General features: G+C 39.9%; 2 protein-coding genes across 2 annotated transcripts; one reads left to right on the top strand and one right to left on the bottom strand.

The window, feature by feature from the left end:
* Nucleotides 1-2,040: 2,040 nt before the first annotated feature.
* LOC113124453 (anthrax toxin receptor 2-like) lies at nt 2,041-11,069 on the top strand. Its single transcript, XM_026297323.2, has 17 exons — nt 2,041-2,523; nt 2,965-3,036; nt 3,919-3,990; nt 4,105-4,186; nt 4,338-4,442; nt 5,064-5,132; nt 6,090-6,170; nt 6,279-6,339; nt 6,452-6,547; nt 7,233-7,302; nt 8,603-8,681; nt 8,989-9,084; nt 9,255-9,305; nt 9,467-9,562; nt 9,791-9,964; nt 10,191-10,271; nt 10,959-11,069. The coding sequence occupies exons 1-17, from the start codon at nt 2,399-2,401 to the stop codon at nt 10,995-10,997; spliced, it is 1,449 nt and encodes a 482-aa protein (XP_026153108.1). The 5' UTR covers nt 2,041-2,398; the 3' UTR covers nt 10,998-11,069.
* A 137-nt stretch (nt 11,070-11,206) lies between these two features.
* On the bottom strand, nt 11,207-25,629 carry LOC113124452 (ras-GEF domain-containing family member 1B-B-like). The gene is made up of 14 exons (XM_026297322.1): nt 25,424-25,629; nt 18,432-18,968; nt 18,173-18,295; nt 17,699-17,836; nt 17,181-17,396; nt 16,455-16,529; nt 14,937-15,029; nt 14,615-14,717; nt 13,983-14,062; nt 13,684-13,779; nt 13,485-13,580; nt 13,095-13,218; nt 12,856-12,928; nt 11,207-12,768 (listed from the first exon to the last, which is right to left on the bottom strand). Exons 2-14 carry the CDS (start codon nt 18,960-18,962, stop codon nt 12,735-12,737), a joined length of 1,782 nt encoding a protein of 593 aa, XP_026153107.1. The 5' UTR covers nt 18,963-18,968; nt 25,424-25,629; the 3' UTR covers nt 11,207-12,734.
* Between the last annotated feature and the right edge of the window lie 368 nt (nt 25,630-25,997).

The raw sequence follows: 25,997 nt of genomic DNA, 5'->3' as shown, positions 1-25,997 counted from the left end.
TTTTCTTTTTTGTTCGTCTTCATCATCTTCTTCTTGTTTGGAATAATGAAAAGGTGAGTTGCTGCCACCTGGTGACAACTAAGTGTGGAGGATTTTACAGTCTATGAAACATTTATAGGATCTCCTCAACTTTTCTACAACAAAGTCCTCAGTCAGTGGGTTCTCTCCATACAAGTACTGCATGTTCTTGTCTCTCTTACTGTAGTGGTTTGAACAGTTCCCAGTAAATAACTGGCACCCATGCATTTGTCTGCACTTTTATTGCAATGTGGCTTGTTTACTTACAGAGTTGCTCATAATAACTTTTCATTTAATAGAGCAGACTTATGGCCACACCCTGAAAAATGTTTGTTTGGGTTTTGATGGAGGAGTCGACTGTGGTTATATAGTGTTTGAAATTCATAGGCAGCGCTATGAAGAACGCTCTTTTTGTTTTTAAACTGAGGTCAGTGCAGAATATCTCTGCCACATCTGGACTACACCCCATTTCAGTCCCTTTTCCCTGGTAAAAACAAGACCAGTCCTCCTTCTGGCATTCTTGACTTTTCAAACCCCAATTTTCACTTTATGTAATATTATTATATTTTTTTTAAAAAATCCTATTCCACTATTTCTACTTCATAAATTCCCACTACATAATACGTACAATGAGTTTAGATGTGCATAATTTTCTACACCTATCCCCCAAATTTCAGTCTAACATATTTGGAGTGGTTTTGTGATCTCACTCTGGGAATCAATAGACATGTGAGGGTGTGAGCACTGTTTGGCTGCACAGTTTGAGTTTGTACTGTCCTGTCAAAAGGCAGCTGGAAACCTTCCTGATATGACAGATGAACTCTGTTACACTGCATCTTCTATTTATATTTTAGTCATTTTGGTCTTAGACTGTATCTTCCCTATAACTGGTTTAATGATTACCTGGTGGTCATCTTTTCCTCCTCTTCTTTCCCTGTAGTTGTTTTAAACAATACTTTTTTTGTCTTTAGAGATATGGCAACATGTGGTGGGGACATGCAGGAAGCATTTCTACCTCCTAACGCAGCTACACCCACAAATAAAAAACGGATCACATAAGAACCATCAGTGAAATATCAATGATGGGGGGGGGGCGGGTCCCCTGACTAGCACAAGATTAGACAGAAGCCAGGCCATTTGCTGAAACAATGGGTTTGGTATGTTGGGTTGTTTAATGTTGTGACTTCATCTTCCTTAAAGGCTGAAGTCAAACCGTGCAGTCAGTCGGTGCACTGCACGCTTGCAAAGCCCACAATCCAATATATTATTACAGCACTGCAAAAGAAGCCTTGGAATGTGTTGTGTGCCTCATACTGATGATGTTTAACTTTGTGAAGCTTTTGAAAGGGCATTTTGTTTTCAAAGTCACTGCTGCTTCTGTCTGTAAACATGATGCATTTGAGGGGTATGGTTATTTTCTGTGATGAACAGGCATGCATGGATCATTATAAGAATGGGTTTCATCACACAGTTGTATCTCTTGAGACAGAGGAGAAAGTGTAATTTGCACTTCTGGGAAGTCACTTGGATCAGACTCATGCAAGGCAGCAGATCACTTCGACATACCAAAGGCGTTGTGTTAGCTTATTCAGTTCTGTTTTCCATCTGCAGCATATTTACAGGAACATGTTTGTCCTCAACAGAAACAAGACATTGGAAAAACAGTACACTGTTAATAATAGTGTGAACTGGGAAATTCATTTTTCTAATTTAAATCAATCAACTGCATTTTCACAGGGGAAGGGATTTCTATGTTGATTGAAGAAAAGCGACTCCTTTGGCATGCATTAGGTTATAAAGTCACAGAAATGTTCATGGTTCAGATATGTAGATATTTTAAGCGATGTGACATTCTTTGTATTTTTGTTATCTCAGTCAGACACTATTTCTGCGCTCTGGCAACTGTGATGTATAATCTGAGATGCCAGGGGAAACACAGTAGCATTCGCTTTCAAAATAAAAGGACCTCAGAATGAAACAAATACAAATAAAATGCTATGATTTTTTTTCACCTTAATATTACATGCATTACGTTAAATGACATTTTTCTATGATAGGAAATTATATTTACTTTGTACAATTTACTTTTATACAGTTATATATATATTTATTTTATGTTTTTGCTAACCCTGGTTAACTTCCTGGTGGAAGTTCCGTTGTGTTTTCACTGCAGCTGCTTTGACACTAGTTTGAGTAGCAGCTGTGTGCCCTGCCTCGTCTGTTTCCATTATCATCCTGCTGACACACACACCAGTGATTCAACATGTGAGCAGCCGGACTGATGCTGTGAAGATGCACTGTACCTGCTTATTTTAACATTTAAAAATAGAATAATAATTTTAAAAAATCAAATTCACTGCTGATATGAAACGCGTGGATTATGGATCGCACATGGATATGCTGCAAACTGCTCCTTTTTCTATGGGTTCATGTGAATTCATCGTTGAGTGACGGCGATGACGCTTCTTGCGATGGGGCGTTTGATATTTATTTTGTTTTGGACAGGTGAGTTAAATACTCAACGCGTCTGGGTGCGCGGGATAAATGAGCCAGCGGGGACTGAACATACTAATTGAATAGACCTATTAGTTTCCTCGGAGCAGAGACAGGCTTTTGACTCGGTCCTCTCCATGTAAGGCTGTGTTTACATGTTCCTCTCCTACTTCACTGCAGCTTTGACAGACTTTATTTCAATCTGACCATCAACTTAGTTTTTATAGCAACCAGTGCTGCTCTAAGTGCATTATGTTGTTGTTACATATGTCAAGTATACACAGACCGTGGCCATAAGACACTTTCCAACAATAAATTGTTTTATCTGTGTATTCCAAACTAACAAACTTATGACAACAGAATAAACACCCATCACTTTAAGCCCTTCTCTTGTTCTCCTGTTTTTATAAACCGCTGTTGTCAAATTTGAGAGCCTGCCGTGTGTTTTTGCAGGTCAGGCAGTGTGTCGGGGCACTGGCATGAGATCTATGGATTTGTGGAGCAGCTGACCAGCAGGTTTGTCAGGTAAATAAAGCAGCTGTTTAGTGCTTTGACGTTATGAGGCCGTACTCCCTCACTCCTGCCCTCTCCTCTAATGTCCGTTTCCTTAGAGTTTAGATGCTATCAATACCATTAAAGCCTTAGAAAGTACACAGTATAAAACAAAACAATATAACTCCTTTCAGAACAGAGTTCAAAATACTTTGCAGACAGTCAGGCACATGGGACCAAGACTTGTTGAATACAACAGAAATTAAAGTATTTACACAACGAGGAGTCAGTATAGTGACAAAGGTAGTTGTGAGTGAGAAGAAAAGTAGGGCATGGCTATTTTGGGCAGCAGACATCATGTAAGGCCACCAACTGCTCCAAAACCCCTCTGGGAAATGGTGCAGAGGGTGTGTGATAACTTTAGATTTAATAACGGGTTACTAAATATGAGAGCCAAACATCCAGCCAGATGTTAAAGGTGGTGCTGACCACACCAGACGATCCTGCCCCTCTTCACAGCATGAAACCTAGAGTAAGGAAGCAACAGTGACAGGATTAGAACATCAGTACCCCCCACATGTGGAGCTCAGGGAAAAAGTGTTACCCATGTGTAAATTTTATGGTTTGTTAATTTGTTTCATGTCATGGTTTGGAACACAATATAACTGTGTTAAAAAAAGTCATGTCATGTTCTATCACATTAAACGTCATGTTTTATATTATTACTCTGATACTTTCCAGGGTATTTTTCTGTCCAGTCCAAAGTTAATATTACCTCTTATAACTTAGACCTTAAAAGATACAAATGTTAGTTTCAGGTGTTTGCTCTTATTTCACTGTAGATATGATTTGCATGTTTCCTGTGTGTGTGTGTGTGTGTGTGTGTGTGTGTGTGTGTGTGTGTGTGTGTTGTAGTCCCAGGATGCGGGTTTCCTACATAGTCTTCTCAGCTAAAGCAGTTGTAATACTGCCACTGACTGGAGACAGGTATGGTCCTCGGTTTTCTGGAAACATACCCAAAATTAGCAGATCACACAAACCGAGCTCCTATCAGTGTCTACTTGAGCTGTGTTGACTGTGTTCTGTGATCTGCCTGTGCAGGCTGAAAATAGAAGAGGGTTTGAAGAAGCTGAGCCAAATCAAACCTGCTGGTGAAACTTTTATGCACGAAGGCATGAAAGCGGTGGGTATGCTCATATGACACACTGGCCTTACCTCTGATCATATTGCTTCCACAGGTGGCTGCATATTTATTCTGTGTTTGTTATTTTCAACTGAAGCATTGGTTGGATTTTACATTGAGCTTTGCATTAACAGCATGTTTCACTCACCAGGTGTCAGAGCAGATGAAGGCACAAACTTCACCATCATCCAGCATCATTATCGTCCTGACTGATGGCAAACTGGAGGTCTACCCATATGAACTGAGTGTACAGGAGGTATCCTACACACAGACACACACAAAAACACACACGCTACTGAGGAAGGCAGATAATGAGGATGAGGAGTAAGTTGAAGACTGAAAACGAGGCCTTGCATGATCAAGATGAGCATCCCATCTCTGTAACTTTGGATGTTTACATTTTCCATAAGCATACTGAAAGTTGCCTCCTTATATACAACAACGAAAACAAAACTTCGACTTGAAGGAAATCGTGTTTGTGGATTATAGTTAAGTGCAGGACAGTGGTTTCAGCAGCCAATTCTGAAATCAGTGTTGCTTGAGCAGACACACTGACACGAGCACATGCTTCTCACATCACTGTGTTGTTTTACTCTATTACAACACTCCAATAGCAGCAACAAGGGCGTGCATGTTGATTTTTGTATCATGTTGCATGAACAGAACCACAGTCACTGCATGAAAGAAGCAAAGCATACATAACTATAAACCCTGGAAATGGTGAGCTGTAATAAAAAATACAGTAAACTGGACACAAATGAGCTATAATGAGTGAAACCACTCATATGGTCTTTTAACAGTTACTTCCTTTCTAAAAAGTGATCATAAATATGGGTTTACTGTCTGTCAGTCACATGCCCTGTGTTGTGCTTCCTAGGCTGACAAAGCCAGAGGGTTTGGAGCCAGAGTGTACTGTGTCGGGGTCATGGACTTTGACCACAAACAGGTAGGGGGACTTCATTTTCCTCCTCATCTCTCTTTACTTTGCCTTGTTGGTTTGTGACTGTCATGGAGCACTGTGAGAAAGCACATTCCTCTCTGTTACTGATACAGGTTCTATTTGTCTTTGTGTCAGAGCTTCACTAAAATGTTGTCTTTGGCCCATTTATTCACACACCTTGACCTTTGTGCTTAGTCTGTTTGAGTTCAAGTGAAACCCACTAAGGACAGAGCAGCCAGCAGCATGCTGAGACTTCTAGCTTATGCTGAATTCAGTTTGTGTAAAAACATGGAATACATTAAACGAGGCTGCATGTTTTGAGTTATTACTTCCTGGGAGAGACTTTAATGTCTCACTCTGTAGGTATCTGTTCATTGAAACAGAAAACCGTGTTAGTAATGAAAACACTGAACCAAGTATAGTGACAGACAAAACCTTATGTCCCCTCAAAGTTGAATTTAACACAGAATAAGAATGAACCCATATGATTTTTACTGTATTGACTGATTGACCTATATTTTCTTTAGTCAACATCTCCTCACAAGTTATCTTCACTCACAACTTACAGAGCAAATACAAAAACTCCAATCACACTTGTTGAGAAATATAATACTACAATGTTTTGTTTAAAGTGGCATTAGTAGTTGCATAACCCCTGTCTGGTTCTTCTGGCCAGTTATTGACCAAGTCTACTCTGCGGTCTAGGATCACTCTCTAATTGAATAATGCCAGATGAGCTTCCTGTTCTGCTATCATTAAGGGAGGAGATGAAAGATACGGCTCTAGTCAAAGCTTTCATCTCCTAGAAACAGGCATTTCCTCCCTAAACACAGTTGAAGCGTGAAGTAAAACCAGCAAAAGACCTCCCAGAGAGGAGACAAGAAATATAATGTTTTTCACATGTGCAATCTTGAAATGAAATTAGTTTAAAAGCTGGTAAACTTCTTTGTATTGTTGTCACAGCTTGCTGAAATAGCAGATGGCACAGAGCAAGTCTTCCCAGTGTTGTCTGGGTTTCATGCCCTCAAAGACATCGTCAGTTCGGTGAGGTGGCATCATATAAAACTAAGCACAAAAACACGGGCACACACGCTATGATTGTGAACACAAACCTACAACTTACGCTCTACATGTATCCCTGTTGCCACGCAGATTCTGAAGCAGTCGTGCACTGATGCATTCACAATAGAGCCGTCAAGTGTTTGCGTGAATGGTAAGTTAGTTTTATTGACTCTGATGTTTAAATATAATAATGTAGCAAAAAATAAATAAATTACGGCATAAACAGTAATTTTCTTTTATGTAATGTGTTTGATGTTTTACAGAGTCTTTCAATGTGGTGCTAAGGGGCAGTGGCTTCAGTGGACCCAGGAAGGCTGACAGCATCCTCTGTTTCCTCACTGTCAATCAAAACACTTACAGTCAGTAAAGGACTTAACACACTCACACATCAGAGGTCAGGTGATATACAGTGGATGCTAAGGATGCACCTATTGCATCGTGACTGATGCTAAATCGTGCAGCTATACTGCAAATGCACATTAGGATAACATCATCTATGAAATGAAATTCGATACAGTGTGCAGATCTCTGTGCTGCAGTGGAAAATCAGAGTCATGATGCTCAGAAACAAACAGTGGCTGCTTTTTATTGATTTCAGCCGGAGAACAGAGGAGACATTATAAGACTGAGCAGATTGAGGAAGGGCATGTTCTCGGTCTCATTAGTCTATTAAAAGATCGAGGGAGGTTTGTGGGCTGAGAGTGGGGTGGGGTGGGGTTTGGAGGTTGGGGGGGGGGCAGTGTCACTGGGAGGACACAAAGGGATAACACATGACTGTAGCATATCTTTGCTTTTCTTCATTTTTATCTCTTCTTTTGAATTTTTTTTTTCAACCTTTCTTATCCCTTGGACAGGGCTACAATAGTTTTATGTGCGTAGTTAGTTTTACTAACAAAGTTAAGAAGTAAATCTCTGTTGCTTCTGATTATAAATGTTTTTCTTTTCACTTTACTATTTAATTACTTGCACCATTTGTTAATATTTAAATGTTTTTATAGGAATAATAGTTCTTTATAGTCAGTAGTTCTCTCTGTTTCCTCTAAGACCAGAAGCCAACAGTAGTTAGAGATGGCTATCTGCTGTGCCCAGCTCCTGTTTTGCATGAGGTCGGACAGTAAGTCAACAAACACACATGCACATACACAAAATATTTGCAACGCTGTGTTAAGCTGTCAATAAGCTACAAGAGCGAAAAACTGAGCTTGATGTCCAAATAGCAAATCCCCTCAAACTGTGATTACAAGTGTTTTTACAATAACATTATTGTACAGTCAGAGCAGGATTAGCCTACAAAATAAATAATAGCCACAGGAAATTCTTAATATACAACTTAAGAATCCAGGTTGGAGTCTGAAAAGTGGAATTAGTGACTCTGATTGGGTATGTTCATGTGGGGGTTTTCTGTCTTCTTTTGTCGTCTACTAAAACCTCTAAAATTATTTAAAGGCTATGTTGAAAATTAGAGTGAAATTAGAATTTTGGGCATCACGGTGCCTCATCGGCCTTTTCTTCCGCTGTTAAGCAAACACTGAGCTTGTGTTTACCAGAAATAGAAAGACAAAATAGAGATAGACATGAATGTCTGTGAAAGAAAAATCCAGTTCCAGATCATTATGCGGCTCAATATAATTTTATGACATCACTACCTCAGCATTTATCTGACAACACCCGCTCAGCTCAGGCTTTTAAAGAGATGCATCAAGTTGTGCAGTAGTGAGCAGTGGTTCACAAAGCTGACGCACGATACTGTAAATGCAGTGATATGTTGAATACTTAATACTAAATTAAACAAAATATTAATGTATATGTAGATCGTCGTGCCCCAATTCATTAGTTTCTATCAATGTTTTCCTTTGTCTGATAACAAACAGAGCAGATTGAAATCTGTGTGTGTGTGTGTGTGTGTGTGTGTGTGTATGTATCTTTAATGGAAAGCATCATGAGAACAAAGTTTACACTAAAATCTGTGAACAGCTCAAACAGCTTGAGGTCTTAGGTGAACTGAAGCCAGACTGACCAGAATATCTCTGTGGCATTTAGAGAACGAGCCAAGGCTGATTTAGCTTCACCCACTTCAAGCAGCACTCTTTCCCTGTCTACCTCCCTGTCTCCAGTCACTTCTCACTTTCCATCATGTTTCACCCACTATCCAACACAACACAACTTTACTGAAATACTTAATGCAGGGTTTGAACATTTACCAGGGGCAGAGCTGGAACTCACTTGAAGTTAAAATGTTGAAACGTCACAGCATTTCACTGCAAATCAGGAAATCTGGTCAGGTTATGATAACAGTATGAATGGCAAAGCCTTCCTTTTTCAGTGAGTCAGTGTTCTTGGGAAGTTGCATGTTAAAAGGTTTAGAGTAGCTGGTAACAGGTACACAGGGACTGATTCTGTTGTGATCGTTCCAGGTCTGTCGAAGTGCTGGTTAGCCTGAACAATGGACAGTCCTATATCTCCAGTCCCATCAGCATCTATGCCACAGCATGTGTAAGTACCAGTCGTATTAAACAAAAAAAGCCCTCAGCTTTAGGTTTGAAGGAGATTTGCCTAACTGGAGGAAGAATAAAATATTTACTTGGTGTAATTCTGTCAGGATAGGTTTGTGGGTGGCACTAGAGTCTCAAAACAGGCTACTTTTAACCATCTTCTGTACAACTAAAGGGCAAAATATAACATATATAAAATGGAATAATCCCTGAATAAGGACACACACACACACACACAAATAAGTATAGGTAATATAATGTAGTGTATGGAATAATGTGTTGAACTGATTTAGGTGTGTTGTTTGCAGTCAGATGGGACCTGGGTGCTGTGGCTGCTGTTGGCTCTCCTGCTGGTGCTGGCTCTGGCTTTACTCTGGTGGTTCTGGCCTCTCTGCTGCACTGTGGTGCGTGTGTCTCTCAAATTTAGGCCTAGTGGAAGCAAGTTATTTATGGAAATACCTCACAAGTTCAACTGTTTCTACAAGTGTCATGGACTTCCTGTAGAAATAAACCCATGTATTTTTGTGCATTGACAGTGCTAAGTGACCTGTGTATTACATATTGTTTCTAACAGGTGATCAGAGACCCACCTCCCTCACGCCCCCCTCCTCCACCTCCTGTCATTGTGAGTAGACACCCAGTATTGCAACAGTATTAAATTTTGTGTTACAATTTTAGACATAAAAGGTGCATAGTACACAGGGCTAGTAACTATACTAGTAACTATTGGTCAGTATGTGTCAACTCAATAAAAGTCATTTTATAAGTACCTTTATTGTTTCTAAGGAGCCAGAAGAGGATCCCTTCCCCAGACACAAGTGGCCTACAGTGGATGCTTCATACTATGGAGGCAGGGGTCCTGGAGGAATCAAACGTATGGAGGTAAATAAAAACCTAAAATAGAAAATATCTCTTCAGTCACCTACATGGATACCTGCTGCTTTTTTATATATATTTTAACACCTTTCATTCAGATAAACATTTTACTGATTGAGTGGTTGTTGTTGTGTTCAAGTGTCCGAGTGTTCAGTATCTTCAATAATTTGGCTTCGTTGATGCCGCTGTCAGAGAGTGCAGTTATAATGTGCAATTCGTGCCCATGTCCTTTAGGTGCGTTGGGGGCATAAAGGATCCACAGAGGAAGGGTCACGACTAGAGAAAGCCAAAAATGCTGTGGTCACTATGCCGGAGGACGTGGAGGAGCCCATCATACCTAGACCACCACCAAGACCTCCTCCAGTCTACACCCCCCCATCGCAGTCCAAATGGTACACTCCCATCAAGGTGAGACACTTTGACCAGTTATTACTGACCACACTTTACATTACAAGATCTTTTTCTCAAATGCTGCAAGCTGCAGTGAATATCCTTATATTTAGGATGCTACTACTTTTGTTCCTTCATACAGACACCTGTAAATTAGTAATACTCTATGCCTGTCCTAGCACCTGTCGTTATTTGACTTATTATCTTATGTTTTTGACTCAACCTAATTTGACTTGACCGTCAGGGACGATTTGATGCATTGCTGGCATTACTGAGGAGACAGTATGACAGAGTGGCAATCATGAGGCCGACACCTCAAGACAAGGTAAGAAATGTTTGCAGTGAGGTGGTACCTGGGGTCAAAAAATACATACAAGTGTTCTAGCATGTTGGAAAAATGCAAATCCGGAAAAGAATAGAAAAATGCTGCAAAGGGGGATTTGCTGCTATAAGTGCTCCCGGACACTAGGAGGCAGTGATGAGCTTGATTAGGACAGATAGTAAAAATGTAGATTCTAGTGCAAGCACAATCTTTCTAGTCATTCCAATCCACATTGATGAAGGCCATCCCAAAGCTCTTGAGGAGTGAGGCGGCTGCCTGGAGGAGCGATAAATGTGCATACACGAGTTCATCCTTTCCAGAAGTCTTTTACAGGCTGACATGCTCCTATATTGGAAATCAGTGTGCATTTGAACACTTCACATTAAAAAAGGTTTCTTAAAACATGTTTTCCCAGCTCTGTCCTTCCTTGTATCTTATGTGGATAGGACTATGACACAAGGGAATAACACAAGTGCAGGAAACATGGATGCAATTACTGGAATTTGGACTCACCCCTGGTCTCACTATCTTCCTGAACTTTTTTTTTTTTTATGGATAAGTCTAAATGTAGCTGAAAGGTCAACATTTTAAACTTAACATGTTAATTGATATTTCATCTTTATTGTGACACAAATTGCATCTGCATTGTGTCTGTATACGACTGTAATGTGTGTTTCTGGTTGTCTCTAGGGACGCTGCATTAACTTCACCAGAGTTCAGAGTCACTGATATTCAGACATGACAATCGACGCTTCTCATTTTATTCCTGTTGTTGGCTGACGACTGATGTACAGTATCTTTAAATATGACTTTTGTAATTCACTGTATTGCAAATCTATTTATATAAACATATTTACATATTCTCTGGTGTTTTTACTGCATCATCTAGCACCTGTTTCCTTTGTAGTTCTGTGCATTAGTTAAATCCAAATGACAACTATCCAGTTATTGTTTATTTGAAAGAAAAAAAATATAATTCTCTTTTCACAAAGACCTTCAATACAAGTACCCTGACTGGTGACACAAATGATACATGAAAAAGATTTTTTTTAAAAAGCATACGTGAGAAAACACTTTACATTAACATATGAAACATAAAATGAGCTTTTTATAAACATAAAAAGTAAAATCACTTTCACTCAGGCAGATTTTAAAAGATCACATCACACTTACATCATCACAGATCAGATGCAGAAGAGGCTGAGGTTCCTGTCTGTAAGTTGCACACACACATACACACACACACACACATATCAGTCTCATCCCTTCTTTGTCATACATGATCTGGTGTTGTATTAACAAAATAGCTTACCAACCAGCCAGTAGCAAGCTCATGGTAAAATTTCAGAGAAGGTATATAAAGAAAAAAAAAAACTTTTTTTTAAAAAATCTTCTGATACAAAATACAATTTAATACTGTATAGAAAGATGCCAAGAGTCAACAAATCCTAAAATACAATACACAAGAACCCACTGAAGTGCATTTCGATTTAACTAGCATGAGTAGCATGATGTTGCTTTCACTTACATTAACAATATGCAGCAAAAGTGCACACATCACAAAATGTTTAAAATCAAATAGTATGTGGTTGACAAAAATACTGTGTTGTAAATGTGTCTGGAAACGTGGCTGATGTAGTGGCCTACATTATATGTTTACATTAGATAAAAGGCTTGAACAGCTGGAAATTGGTGCTGTGTGCAAAAAGGGAGGAAATGTACTAGATCTGATGTAGGTTCATAAAGTTGGCACTAAACTCAAACACTTAACAAAACAGCAAGCAGTGATACCACATGTAAAAGCAGTTGTTAGCCCATTATTTATAATACAAAGCAATGTTAACTGACTTTTTTCATAGTGTTATAGTGTTTCACTGTGGTTTCTGACTGAACTCAGCCAAGCTGTCCAGTCAAGGAGTGCTAATATTGCAGTATAACTGATCTTTATCATTTAGAGACAAAACCAGCCTTTCATGATTCCAGTTTCAGTCCTTTTACAATATGAGGCTGTTGTTGCACTGCTGATATAAACAAAATCTGCTTTTTGGTTAATTCTGGGGCTATCTGATATATTGTAAGTGCCTTAGAAAGAGCTGATCTGAGATGTTCTTGGAAATCATTAAGAAGAAAATGACTTCATTCCATGAAGAGGCTACAGCAATAACTGCAGCTGAGGTCCTTCAGCATTGGATGAATTTTATCAAGGATTGTTAGAAGAATTTGATTTACAAATCATTCATGCTCCTTGTGAACCCACATAACCGTTTGACGTTTATGTGTGAAAATGATGGCCAATATACATTTGTTGCTGTTTATTGTAGATCCGTATTTATCCAAGTCCACGACTTAAAACTTTGGCCATTGTAATAGTAAAATATGTCCTTAAGATAATACAGAGGAATGTGTAGCTTTAAAACACCTCGTTTACAGGCAGTAGAGCAGAGGAAACTCAGAGGAGTCTTTCACTTAAGACCGATTCTCTCGATGCAGAAGGGAAGATCTGGAAAATAGATCACGGATTATCAGGGCTTAATTGATGTATTATATGTATTATTTGATGTCTGTGTGCATGTGTGTGTACACTCACCTAAGAGATCTGCGACTGTCTTTCTCCATGTTGTTCTCAGGTCCTTCACTCTCATATGAGGCCAGATGTAGCTCTGCAGCAATAAAATACACAAAGCCTGAGTTTAACTTGTTTTCTCCATTGGTTAACAAGAATATGTCCCACAATGTCAAGGCTTTAGGATTGATACATAACGAGACAGATGCAGCTATATATAAAAGCAACAGTAAAATGTTTGAAAGATGATAATGTACACTGACCATCTTCGCTGAAGATAGGCGTGGTGACGAGGTACTGCAGGATCCGGCGGTCTCTGTCGAACGGACAGATCACCTGACGCCAAACCAGGAACTCACTCACCTGCTTTGCCAGCTCCCACAGTTTCTGTTGAGGCACAGACGTTATTACTACTGACTATCTGTGTGGCTCTTGCAGTTCCTGGCATAGCGCTAAGACCATAAATAAAACAAGCACCTAGTATGTGTTGCTTTTATTAACCACAAGGGGGTGCCAATATATTACATGTGAAAGACTGCAAGTCTCTTCTCAAAGTAGAGCTATTATTGTGTGGCAGTAAGATATGAAGTATCAAGTCTGAATGCAGGTATAATGTTTGTAACAAAGTTGTGTCTGGAGGTTTGTGGACTGACCTCAAAGTTGATGTGCCCGTTGGGTAACCTGCTGGCACAGCCTTCATTCAGGAAGTAGATATCTTTAATGAGGAGACTGAAGAAAGGAATCACAATCTGGAAGAAAGAGATGATGGTATGTTTAATTGCACATTTTACATTTCGGACATAAGTGTTTTTTTTTTTTTTGTTTGTTCGGGTTGTTTTTTGGCTCTCTCACCTTCTCCTGGCTGCTGTGTGCAGTCTCAGACCTCTGGGTGGCGCCTCGGAGCGCAGTGCGGTAGTTGCTGAAGTTACTGGATGGGTCCATCTGGTGCTGAATGAGGAGTAAGACCAAGAGGTCAAACACTGGCACATACAGTATATGTGACCACAAAGTTTACACACAGTATGCAGGAGGAATCCTGCACTTTCCATATAAAAAAACATGACAAAAAACTAATTACAAAATAAAATCTTCAATTGACTGGTACACAAAACATCTACCAGTGAATCAATGATGTATACAGATTTTCTCACCTCAAGGATTTCAAATTTATCAGTGTTCACTTTACTCCAGGTTTTCTTCAGTCTGGCGACAGGACTCATGTTCATCCCGGCTGTTAGACAGAGACAGTATGACTATACAAGTATTTACACAGACAGATGTAAGAAATGGAGCAGACTGGACTCCTTCATGTCCCCCTAACTCAGTTTTATACTTCCTTGAACTGATTAGTGCTAGCTTCAAGCCAGCTGGCACCGTATTTGCTGACATTATTGAATTTCAATACTGGCTGTTCGACAAGGACACAGTGGGAACTACAATTTAACTGTAGTGCTCCCTATGTCAAAAACAAACTGAGACACAGAGGCTTGTGACTCAGGAATAAACAGAAGTTATTTAAATAATTGTATAAATATATCTGTCCTTTACAGTAGCACTGAGATGCTGCAAGACTTAAAGTGTTTGTACATAATGTGTGTTGACACAAGTTTAACCACAGTGGTGATTATGCTTTACATTTCCCAGAAGTCACCTGTTATTCAAACATTGTTGGGTCAGACATGTGTTGTCTTCTAACTTAAATAAAAAATACTTAAACCGTCTTCTACTTATATGCCAGGTTTATTTCATGTGATGCTCTGTTTGTTTTCTCTTGAATACTCACTGATGATGGCCATGAGGGAGTTGAAGTTGCCAATGTTGAAACACTCCTGAGCCACGTCGATGAAGAACTCTATGATCCGTGCCCTGTGCTTCTTCTTCACTGGCTGTAAGGAGATTGCGACAGCAAGTTAATTAAAGCTGTTGTGTAACGTGGTATAGGACGGTTTTAGTTATAGAAAAATCAATTACAGCTCTCAGAGACACTGTTTATGCTGTATGAAGAACAGATGAAAAAAGTGTAAATGAAACCTGCAGCAGGATACTGTAAACTCTGGTGTGTGTAATAGAGGAATAGACTTAAGATATTTCTCAAGTGCTCATACCATACAGATCTCAGTGGCCACCAGGTAGCTCAGTCTGTTGAACCAGCTGACGTAGGCCTCCAGGTTACTGGTTTTACGCTTTCGGAAAAACCCCTAAAATACAGAGAGAAGGAAATGGTTGAAGTCCACACAATGAAAAGATTACGTTTGAGAAGTACTGAGTATTAATATTAATACAAATGCTGGCTTATCTCCTGCTGAGAAAAACCATGAGTAGCAGATGAAAGCTAATAAGTTTTTGGGCATTTTGGACACATATTTTATAAAAGGTCATAATATGTCCTGACATAAAATCTGAGTAGCTCTTTAAAAAGTTGCATCATAATGTTTAATATTATTTATTATTATTTTATAGTATTATTATTTATATGAATTTATCCAGCCATGTGACAGACTAGTGGCCTGTTTAGGGTGTACCCCACCTCTTAGCCTCCAGTGTCCCCACAACCCTCTACGGGATAAATAGATGGATAGAAAGATAAGCGGGAACCCTGGTAGGCAAATGGTAACAGCGTATGCAAGATGCTCTGTGGTGAATCTGTTTGCCTGAGGCACTTTTACATAAATAAACATTATAAAAGCTCTGTATAAATAAAGCTGACTTGATGATGCAATCCCAGAGATTCACAGCTCTATTAAATGCTTACACAACAACGGCAGCCCACTCCACTCCAAAGTTCCCCTCTTCAGTACCCCTTACACTGACTCAATCACTCTTTTATAAAAAAGTGGGTCTTATATAACTGGCACAATAGCGGTGAGGGCTGAGATGCTGTGTGGCCATAAACACCGACTGAAAGCTTGTTCTCAGCAGCGATGATTGAAAATGACCCTTCCGGTGACTCAGAGGACCACTTAGGAAGGAAAGAGCCCTTAAGATACACTTAGACATACACAGAATGGCTCCTTCGTACTGTGTTTGATGCATTTTCAAAACTAAATTTCAAAAGAAAAAAAACGCAGAAAATCACACACAATCCGCCCAAAGGATATTTCATGTGGTTCCTACAGCAAATGAACTGAAACAGGCCACAAATTACACTCAAAGCAGACCCAAATCGAAGACACGTCATCAAAATAACAAGGAATGACCTAAAAGTGACTGCAATGTGTGGTTTTCTGTATCATTCCTCTGACGTTCACAAATAGCTCATGTTACTTTATGTCCTATGCCAACTTTGCTCAAAAAAACGATGCAACATGTCGTAGCTGTTAGAGCCACTCTATCTATTCGTTAACCCTGTCTGGAACAAGTCCGTTTAATTTGGATAATTCTGTGATATACATCTGATACATTTTAATCAGAAAAATAAAACATCACAAGGCAAAACAAACAAATTAAAGACAAATAAAGTCCAAGCTACAAGTTCCTGGTTGAAAGGTTGTGATTGTTTTTAATGTTAAGTTATCTCACAGGATTGCAACTGGCCAAGTGTAAGACAGAAATATTATAAATATATAAAAACAAGCTGAGAGAGATAAAATATTGTGTGTCTATGTTTTCAAATTCAATTGTACCTTATGGTTCTCCAGAGGATCCTTCATGGCAAATGTCTGGATGAACTCCTCAGGACCGATAAAACTCAGTCTGTCCTGAAGGCGGAGCGCAGGAAGAGAAAACAATTAGGGCAATAATGACAGTAATGAATAGGTAAAAAAAAATGTGAGCTGGAAGAAAGGATGATGAAAAGATGATAACATAGAGAAGAAAAACCATCAGTGTGCGTAGGAGGATTTGTGATTTTAATAAAGGATCATTACAAAAATAAAAAAATGTCTCACACAAGAAAAAGCAGGGATTTAAAGGAAAGGAGCATAAGACTGAGAGCAATTTATCTTCATATAACGTGACAACTAAACTTTCTACATGCACTGCCACAGCAAAACAGACCACACAAAATGGTTTATGGAAAAAACAATAAAAAAAAATAAGGATAAGCAATAATAACAATTCAATTCAAAACAAGCAGGCCCCAGAAAAGAAGGCAACTTAGCTATTTAACATATATATGAACATAAACTTTTACATCAAGGCCATAAATGTGTTCTTAGAGACAGAATTTCATTTTATTACACTTAGTTCAAGGAAAAAAACTGTGCTTGTTAACAACTAATAAAATCTTTGCTACTATGAAAACACTTTTAGGTCACACACACACCACTCCAGATCCTCCATGTCTCACAATAAATGATTACACAGATGTAACTTGTGAATCATTGCTGCAGTTAAGACCCAGCTCTTACCAGTTCTATGTGTGTGAGCTGCTGAGCAAGGACGAACGGATCATCGCACACACTCAGCACGTCACTTCTCTGACCCGAGGCCTGTTTGCTTTTAAGGGACGCGGGCCGCTCCATGGCCACGGTGTTAAGCGCAGCCACAGCCTCTTCGTACTGGCCTAGGGCCGACAGGCGTTTGATCAGCCGCTGGGTCATCTGCTGCATGGCTCGCCAAGAGTACTGGAACCATGACATGCACATAACACAGATCATTAGACATGATGCTAAAGATCAGGAAAATGAAACTTTTACATGACCAGGGCAATGCTAGGCGAGGTTGGGTCATTCACAACAAGTTTCCAAATCTGAGCCATAAAAACAACAAGATTTTGATTCTACAGTAACTCTAGCTGCTGTGTGAGAACATACTACTTTAAATGCTAGTACATTTTGAGCATGTCGGCAAGGGCCACAAATTCCTTTCCCATCTGCACCTGCACATTTCATTTGTATTGTTTTAAAAATGTAATTACAACACTAACCTCATCCCCTCGGGCCACGTGGTGTGTCATGTCCTTGAGGCAGCGCATCATTCTCTCATCCCTGAAGTCGTATGGGAACGTTTCCGTCCACTCGGTTAGCAGCTGCACCAGTTTAGGTGCCACCTCACGGAAACGAATCTGAAAGACATTATACGGCATGTTATGTGTCAAAGCGCTAAAATACACATCAATATCATTTAATAGCATTTAGATGACTTTGACTTTGACTTAGCCACTGCTGTCTGTCTGTCTTAGACAAAAACTGCTTTTATTTGTTCATTTGTTCACTGTTCCCATTTTATCCCCTGCATGATTTTGAATGCCCTCTCTCTGGAATTTCTTTGCTTATGAAATAGTTGATAAATATTTCCTCCCATCAAAGAATGGCAACAGTGGGTGTCAGGCTATGAAGGAGACAGAAATAATACTACCTACGTGTGTGTGTGTGTGTGTGTGCCTGTGCTATCCTCTCACCTTATCCAGCAGGGCGTCTCCAGACCGTTGCTGCTCCACACACAGGTGACAAACCCTCGTCATGAGCTCGTATGGGTGCAAGAAGAGGCGTGAACTCAGCAGGAAGGTGAACACATACGACCTCTGATGATGAGAGGACAAACCAACGCTCAGAAAAACAACATGATAAAAAAGGTTTGCACACACAAACTGAACTAGTTGATTAATGACCACCAAACAAGGCAGGCATTAAAGCATACAGTGAATCTGAAGTACTTACATCAGGGTAGTAGTCAACTGTGGGAACCAGGTGCTGTATCAGCGCCTCAAGCGATGCTGAAACCAGACTGTTATCATGGTAACACATCTCCCCATAGCTGGCGGTAATGCCGTGTCCATAAAGTCGAGCATTGGCTACTGCAGAGTTATTGCGACAAGACTGCTCGCTGCCGCTGCTGCTGCTGGTGTGACGGTATGCGCGGCCCGGACAGGAAGTGCTGTGCTGGTGGGGGCTGTGAGGGCTGTGAGGCTGTGGCGAGGAGTATGGGTTCTCTGAAACCGCATAGCTACTGTTGTAATGATGCTCCTTCACGGTCACAGAGGAGACAGAGGAACTGCGGTACGAACTGTGAGGCTGTGGTATGGCGTAGGGGTTTTCTGAGGCAGAATAGGCACAGCTGTAGACGTTTTCCTTCACGGGCTTCGGGGCAGTGCCACTGCGGTACGGGCTGTGAGGCTGAGGATGATTGTTGTTATTGCTGTATGGAGGGCAAGAGCTGAACTTTCCAGCATATGGAGTTGTGGGAGGCATGATGACCTGTTAAAGACACAGAAACAACCTTAGATGTGAGCAAAATGGGTAAAGTCACAGTATATGGAATATTATGACACAACTATTTTTTTCAGTTGAGTGACAGGTGATTTTACTTTTTCAGACTTAAATAAAATGTTTAGTGATTAAACTAGCATTTACGTAATACAATGATTACAAAAAGGTCTGAAAAATAATGATTTTGCAAAGCAGGACAGGTTTTTGATCATTCCAACAAAGGCTCATCATTATCTCATGACTCCTCAGTTTCTTGCAACCTCTTTGGTGTGTCCTGACCCACATGTTGAGAAACCAGTGACACCCATGTTATTCTCTGCAAGTATGGTTAATACATAAGCTTAGAATGCATATTGTGAAAATATTATTTAGAGCAAGTCAGTCATACAAATCAGACTTAGGGGTGTCTGTGAAAGTAATGAGACTTAATCACATAATTTTACCTCTCCTCTGTTTACTGTTTTGGCTTAAGATACATGCGAAATGAACTTTCTCCTGTTTTTCTGGGGGGTTTCTTTGGCGTCTACTGCTTTATTGCATCTTCCGACACATTCCTGAAGTTAACTTGTTGGCAACAGCGCTGCATGAAAGAAAACAAATAGGCCAACAGATGGATAATCTAAAGACTGCAATGATTTTCTTTTGCTTTAATGGTAAAGATAATTGGATTTGAGGCTGGTAAGCTGATCCCAAATCACCACCAAGGCGCGCTTTAACACTGGAGCCATCTTTATCCTGCTACTGTTGTCTGTCTAGGAACCACATGCCAGTGTAAATCAAGCCGCACACACACTTACACACATACCCTGCAGAGCAATGTATACACATGCACACACACTGTGCCAGAAGCAAAAAAGAACCCTGCAGAAATCAATCAGACTTTTGTTTGTCCATCACAGTGCCAACAGAGGAGTGTCTGCCTGAGCCAACATCTTACACACACATAACACATACACACCCAGGTCCACCATGGCGCCTAGCCACATGCTGGTATAATCCAAACACACACACACATGCACACACACATATCACACATAAACAAATGATGGCTTGAATGACATGCATGTACACTCTTGTATACCACGTTGCCTGGCGTTGAGCCAGTCTAAGCCAGTCCAGTGCCAGCCTTCTTCTGAACTCTGTGATCTGAGCCTGCTGTTCTTCTTCTAACTCTGTTAAAAGATTACAGTGGCTTTACCTTCCTAACGTTAAGATACGTAATCTGAAAAGGCGAGGTTCTGGTGGTCAAGTTGAGATAACACTCTACTGAATAATATTTACTCCAGTTTTGATGCCCTTCTCTTTCTCCTTGCTTCTGTTTGCATTTAAAGATGACCTTATATGTGAGGAAAACATGTCTGAGAATTCAAAACCAATCTTGTTTTGTCCAGACTGACTTCCTGAAAAGTTGACCCGGTGGATAGTTGTGGCTACCAAACTGCTGCGCTGAAATTTCACTCTTTCTAAATCATAGGTTGGACTGTCTGTGGACGACTTAATGATAACATTAGAAGCATAATTTCATATTGAAAACATTGTTTACATTCTCTTATTTGTAAACTTTGAAGACTGCAGCTTTGGGAAAGCTGATGTGGTAATAAAGATACAGGAAAAGGCAGAAATGTATAGTTTTGTTAGAACAACAAAACCACAGGGATAAAGTTTCATATGTGCAGGAATTTCCCTACTGCTGAACCTTTTAAAACACTGAAGAAACACTGCACACTTTACAGTGCATTTCCCTCTTGGTGGTTACAGTTATGAAATATCCTCCTGCGTATGAACTTTGCTTTTGCCTGTTTTTCTTTTTAAGTGTCTAATGGATATCTTTAATGATTCTTTGGAAGGTTTTTTTTTTATTCTGACAAGAAATAAACTGATTAGGGGTAAGTGCTGGCATTCATCCCTTTGTTTTGCAGCTGAAGTAACTTCCTTCCTGGATCCCTGTAGAATTGAGGAAGCACTGATGGCAAGAGCTACTCAACAACCTAATCTTTTCTACCTTAGGGAGAATAATTTTTTTTTCTTCTAAATAACATAATGTGATTTTAAAAGGTACACCAAGCTATTCTCAAGCCTGTAATAACAGGAGGGGGAGGACAAGGGGGAGGTCTTCGACAATAGGGGCATTATCTATCCTGTCATGGCATTAACAACCACACAAAGACCCCCAGGAAGAGATCAGAGCAGATCCCAGCAGATCAGACACACACAGTGATTTTCACACACACTGCTTTCCACCGACAGGCCATATGACGCACTGCCTGGGATTATTTTCACATCAATCAAACCAGTAAAACAGACCTTGCTCATTCTTCTGTGCGGTGTGAACTCTTACTATACCTTGACATGATGTGCTGTTAAGCCATGCTTCATAAATCTGTATTTTAATTTATAATTGCGATAGACACACTGATCTTTGTTACACTGCATATCAAAACGCACATATTGACAGAAGCAGCCATTAAAGCATAGAGCTCAAGGACAGCAGCTCTACTTTAGTACACAATAAGATGGCAGGGTGTTACGCATGCACTGTACAGCAGACAGTAGACCATAACATAACAGTGCAATCATGCAAAGTGGCATGCAAACAATCTGCAGCTAACATTGTCATTATACGTTGTCCTTATTCAAAGCTAATGGAGCCCAGTGAACATCTACGTACTCCCTGAACTTATAATAGTCAGTATTGAAATTCCCTGATGGTTAAACAGGAACTGCCAGGAAGAAGAGAAGATTTGTTTGGTTCCAGCTTTTTTTTTTTGACATCTAGTCCAGAGGTCTTAGGAACATTTTTGTCTCTCAACAGCCTTGTTGCATTGAAATTAGCTGTGAGCAACGATCAAAGTGCTTGGCAAATTTCTTATGATTGGGAAAGTCTGTTTGTGCTGGCCAGTTTATTTGAAAGCAAAACAGCATGTAATCAGTTCCAATGCAGGTTCTAATCTGGGCGCACAACAGGAACGCTAAGCTCATTGAAATGTACTAATTTTGGTATAAAGTCTGTAGGTTTACAACAGCATGGTGTGTCAGAAAACCTCCCAAGAGAAGCACTGAACAAACAGCCTGCAGCTGATAAAGGGCCTTAAAAATATTTTCAGAGGAGTAAAAGGCCACTATAATGCAATGATATCTTTGTTCTACTTTGAACCTTATGTACTTTGACACTAATGAGCTCCAGCAGGTAAGTAGTGAGAGAAGCATGGTAGTCTGAAGGAAAGCCCTCAGTCAGCCAATAAATAAGGCTAAAGTCCAGGCTGTGCTCATACCACTTGTGGTGTTGTGAAAGCTGCACACTAAAGTGTTTTACATGTGAACTCTTAAAAAGTACATTCACACATCCCAAGTATTTTTATCTCAACTTGGCCAGCCTGTAATATTAAATACAGTCCAGGTTTTGCTGGAAAAGGGGCTCACTGGATGCTGTTAGTTTTGATTTGTTGCTTCCTGTGGGAAAGTGACTGCAACTCAATGCCATAAAAATAAGAAAATCTATGATACAAATACAGGAACAGTATTCGCTTAAGTTTCTGCTGATATATCTGAGCCCTATAAGCAGACCAGATTAATTAATCCTGATCTTGTCTTGTCTTGAACCTGTTGGAGTTTCGCTGAACTCCACTGGATTTTCTTTCACCTGGAACTACTTTGCGCTGATTCAGCTGCTGAAATTACAATTGGCAGTCACAGATGCCCCAGATGCCCAGGTTCTGATAAGGAACTGTACAAACATTACTGCAATGTGGAGGAGGTCTAAATCTTATATTTCTTTAAAAAAAAAAAAAAAGCAAAGCCATTCCCAGCAACATTAATATTCATAACCCCTATGACTTAGGAAAAATATGCAATACTCTCCAACATGTCAAAACAATGTATAAACAAACAAAACACTAAAAATAAACATAACAAAATGGTGAAAATGCAGTCACTGTCTTATTTTGAATATAGAATTATTATTATGATTATTTATAAAAGCCAATACTGAGTGCACTAAGAACAGGCTGCTGCTAAAACTTTCTTGTTTTAATGTTATCATAATTTCCTTCCATCCATTTTCTATACCTGCTTTTTCCTCAATCAGGGTCACGGGGATCTGCTGGAGCCTATCCCAGCTCTCTTTGGGTGAAAGACAGGGGTACACCCTGGACAGGTCACCAGTCCATCACAGGGCCACATAGAGACAAACAACCTCACACACTCACAGTCACTCCTATGGGCAATTTAGAGTCACCAATCAACCTGACATGCATGTTTTTGGTCTGTGGGAGGAAACTGGAGTGTTATCATTTCAGTTCTTTAAATGATAAATGTCACAAGTGAAACGAGAGTAAAAAACCATCCTGTCAGCCCAACTTCCCTTTAGCAAAAAGAAAAATACAGAATCCTCCCCTTTTTTCAATCCCTCCTTCCTCCTAGTAATTTTCATACAGTGAAAATGGTCTTTGCAGGAAAATTCATAAATATGTTAAATCAATGGCCTAAATAATAACAGAGGCCAAGTTCAGCAGTGTGAGCATATTAAGCCAGGTTATGCTTGTTTTCACCTTTCTCTGCTCATTATCAAACGCATGTTGTGTAAGTACTGTATAGTTCTGTCAAATCCCCTCTAGTTTAATTAGTCTGAAATCTGAGATGACACTAGAGAGCATGAGACTCATTTTCACATGGGATACTTTGAGTTTTGTGGCCTCAAAGAGCTAGAAACTAGCCAACAAATGACTTCAGTCTGCTTACTTAATGTAATTATCTATATCTTATGTCGAGTTCATACTAGTTAAAAACATATGAATAAACGGCTGAATGTAAGCTTCAGTCCAGATGTTTTGTTCTACTTGGCTGTTCAAGCAGGATAATCTGTATTGATCTCTTTATATCCACTCTCTTTTGTGTTCTGGGTTTGCTTTCTTCTACTTTGTTGAAATTATATTACATCACACAAACCACAGCTGCCATTGTCTCCGCTCGCGGCCACCAGACTTCAAGCGCCATGATCACCTGACCAACGGAGCCAAGCCAAGTAGGAGTAAACATCACAGAGCTCAACCAAACCACTCCACTCATGCTTGAGTAAGCGCATTGGTCCGATTAGACCCATAAGACCAGATGCAGGGACCTGGCGATCAATGCGAAAACCTGCACCTAAATTTGACAGAACAGGCAACCAGAGCTGGATCCAAACAGACACCATACTCAGATTGACTGGAGAGATATGTAAAATACAATCCACCCACTGCTGCTCCCTATTTCATTTAATTTCCCACACACTGCATTCAAGCTGGCATTTCCTTGTGTGTAGGCTCCCCACATACACACACCTATCCCCTGCATGATCTGGTAGGCTAGTACAGTATTAACCCAGAGAACGAAAGGATAAAGACACATTATCACCCACTGTGATAGGAAATAATAACCTTAAGCTGGTTTCTCTCTGGCATGCACTTTTGAACAGATCACTGTCTCCCACCACAATGGAAACACATAATATTAAGATTCAAATTATAATATGTGAATTTAAGCTCCCAAAACAACTCAACATGATAGTTTCTAGACTCAAATGTTGTTTGTGCTTCTCACTTGTGTTAATTATTGATCAGGTATGACCATTTAATTTGAGGTTAATTTAAGCAGCCTGGTTTACCAAGTCAGCTGAAGCATTCATTTCAGCAGAGTTGGACAGAATAAGAGATGATTCAAGCTTGTTAAAGTCTGTTTGGGCAGAAGTACACTCACTTTCTCTCGTTCTTTTTTCTTTTCCCTACAGACACAATCTGTTATTCTCTCTCTCTGTATCTCTCCCTCTCATACACACACACACACACACACACACACCAAGCCTGGTCCACATTATGGGCTTGTGACTGAGTCATAACACAGTAAAAGTAAAAGCTGACTGTGAAAAAGCCATGCTGTGCAACCACAGTCCCATCACAGGTGCTGGTGACTAATCTTTGTTTGTTTCTGACAGAAAGCCTAATTATAAACTCATATGGATGGTAAACAAAAACAACAACAAATGTTCCTATGAAGAAGACAAAAGACATCAGGGAAGATAATATTTACACTGGATTTTTAAAATGTCACAAAACTTAGCAAAAGCGTCTGAGCTCACATGATTTTCTGACAATAAAGTTATGAAATTAGGTTTGTTATAGTCATAAAATAAACCTCAATTACAAAGAATAAGGGCAAATTAGTTAAATACTTAATACTTTAGTGAATAATTTATATACATGCAATACAATAAAGCTTGTAAACATTATTTTAAGACTCTAAAGGTTAATTTAGTAATGCAAATGCATTATTATTAACGCATTAAACGTATTCATGAGTTACACAACAGATTAATACAGTCAAAATACATTTCTGACGTCGAGTATTAATTTCAACACTAAAAAAGCAGCTTCTATAAATAATCCCATGATCCACACCTCGAAACTCACCTCTTATGTCCGACTGTAATTTCTGTGACTGGAAAAAAAAAGTTGGTAATGAAAAGAAAGAAGTCTCTCCAAACTATTGGTAGTTTCCGCGGTCAGCAGTGTGTAGCAGGCTGCACGAAACATACAGATAAGTGTCTCAGCGGCGACTCAGCTCCATTGTGTCTCCTCTCCTGATCCTTCAGTCCATTTGAACCAGCAGCGCTACACAGCCTCAAAGCAAAGCGTATTCAAATGACTTCACAAAGCCGGGAAAACCGACCAATCGCCTCACAGGGGCGGGTGCCTCTGGGGACGATACGGACCAATCGCATTGGAGGAGGTGAAAAATCGAAATCTTCGGGGATTCTGATTGGCTGGCTCGCCGTCCATCGAGTTTTTACTCTGCAAAGCGAAGCCAAAAGGATTGAGTGTTTTTGTTGGAGGCTGAAAGGATGGGAGGTGTAAGGTTTCCTCCCGGAATGTGGCTGTGTGCGGCTGTAACCTGGTCAAAGTGAATTAAAAACCAGAAGTTTGTAAGAGTGCAACGCGTCTAAGCTGTTTCAGTGACGCTATTAAGCACAGTTAACACTTAAAG

This window comes from Mastacembelus armatus, chromosome 12, assembly GCF_900324485.2.
Source record: "Mastacembelus armatus chromosome 12, fMasArm1.2, whole genome shotgun sequence".
Lineage (NCBI taxonomy): Eukaryota > Metazoa > Chordata > Actinopteri > Synbranchiformes > Mastacembelidae > Mastacembelus > Mastacembelus armatus.
Note: the sequence above shows the minus strand (reverse complement) of the source record. Positions and strands in the feature narration are given on the sequence as shown.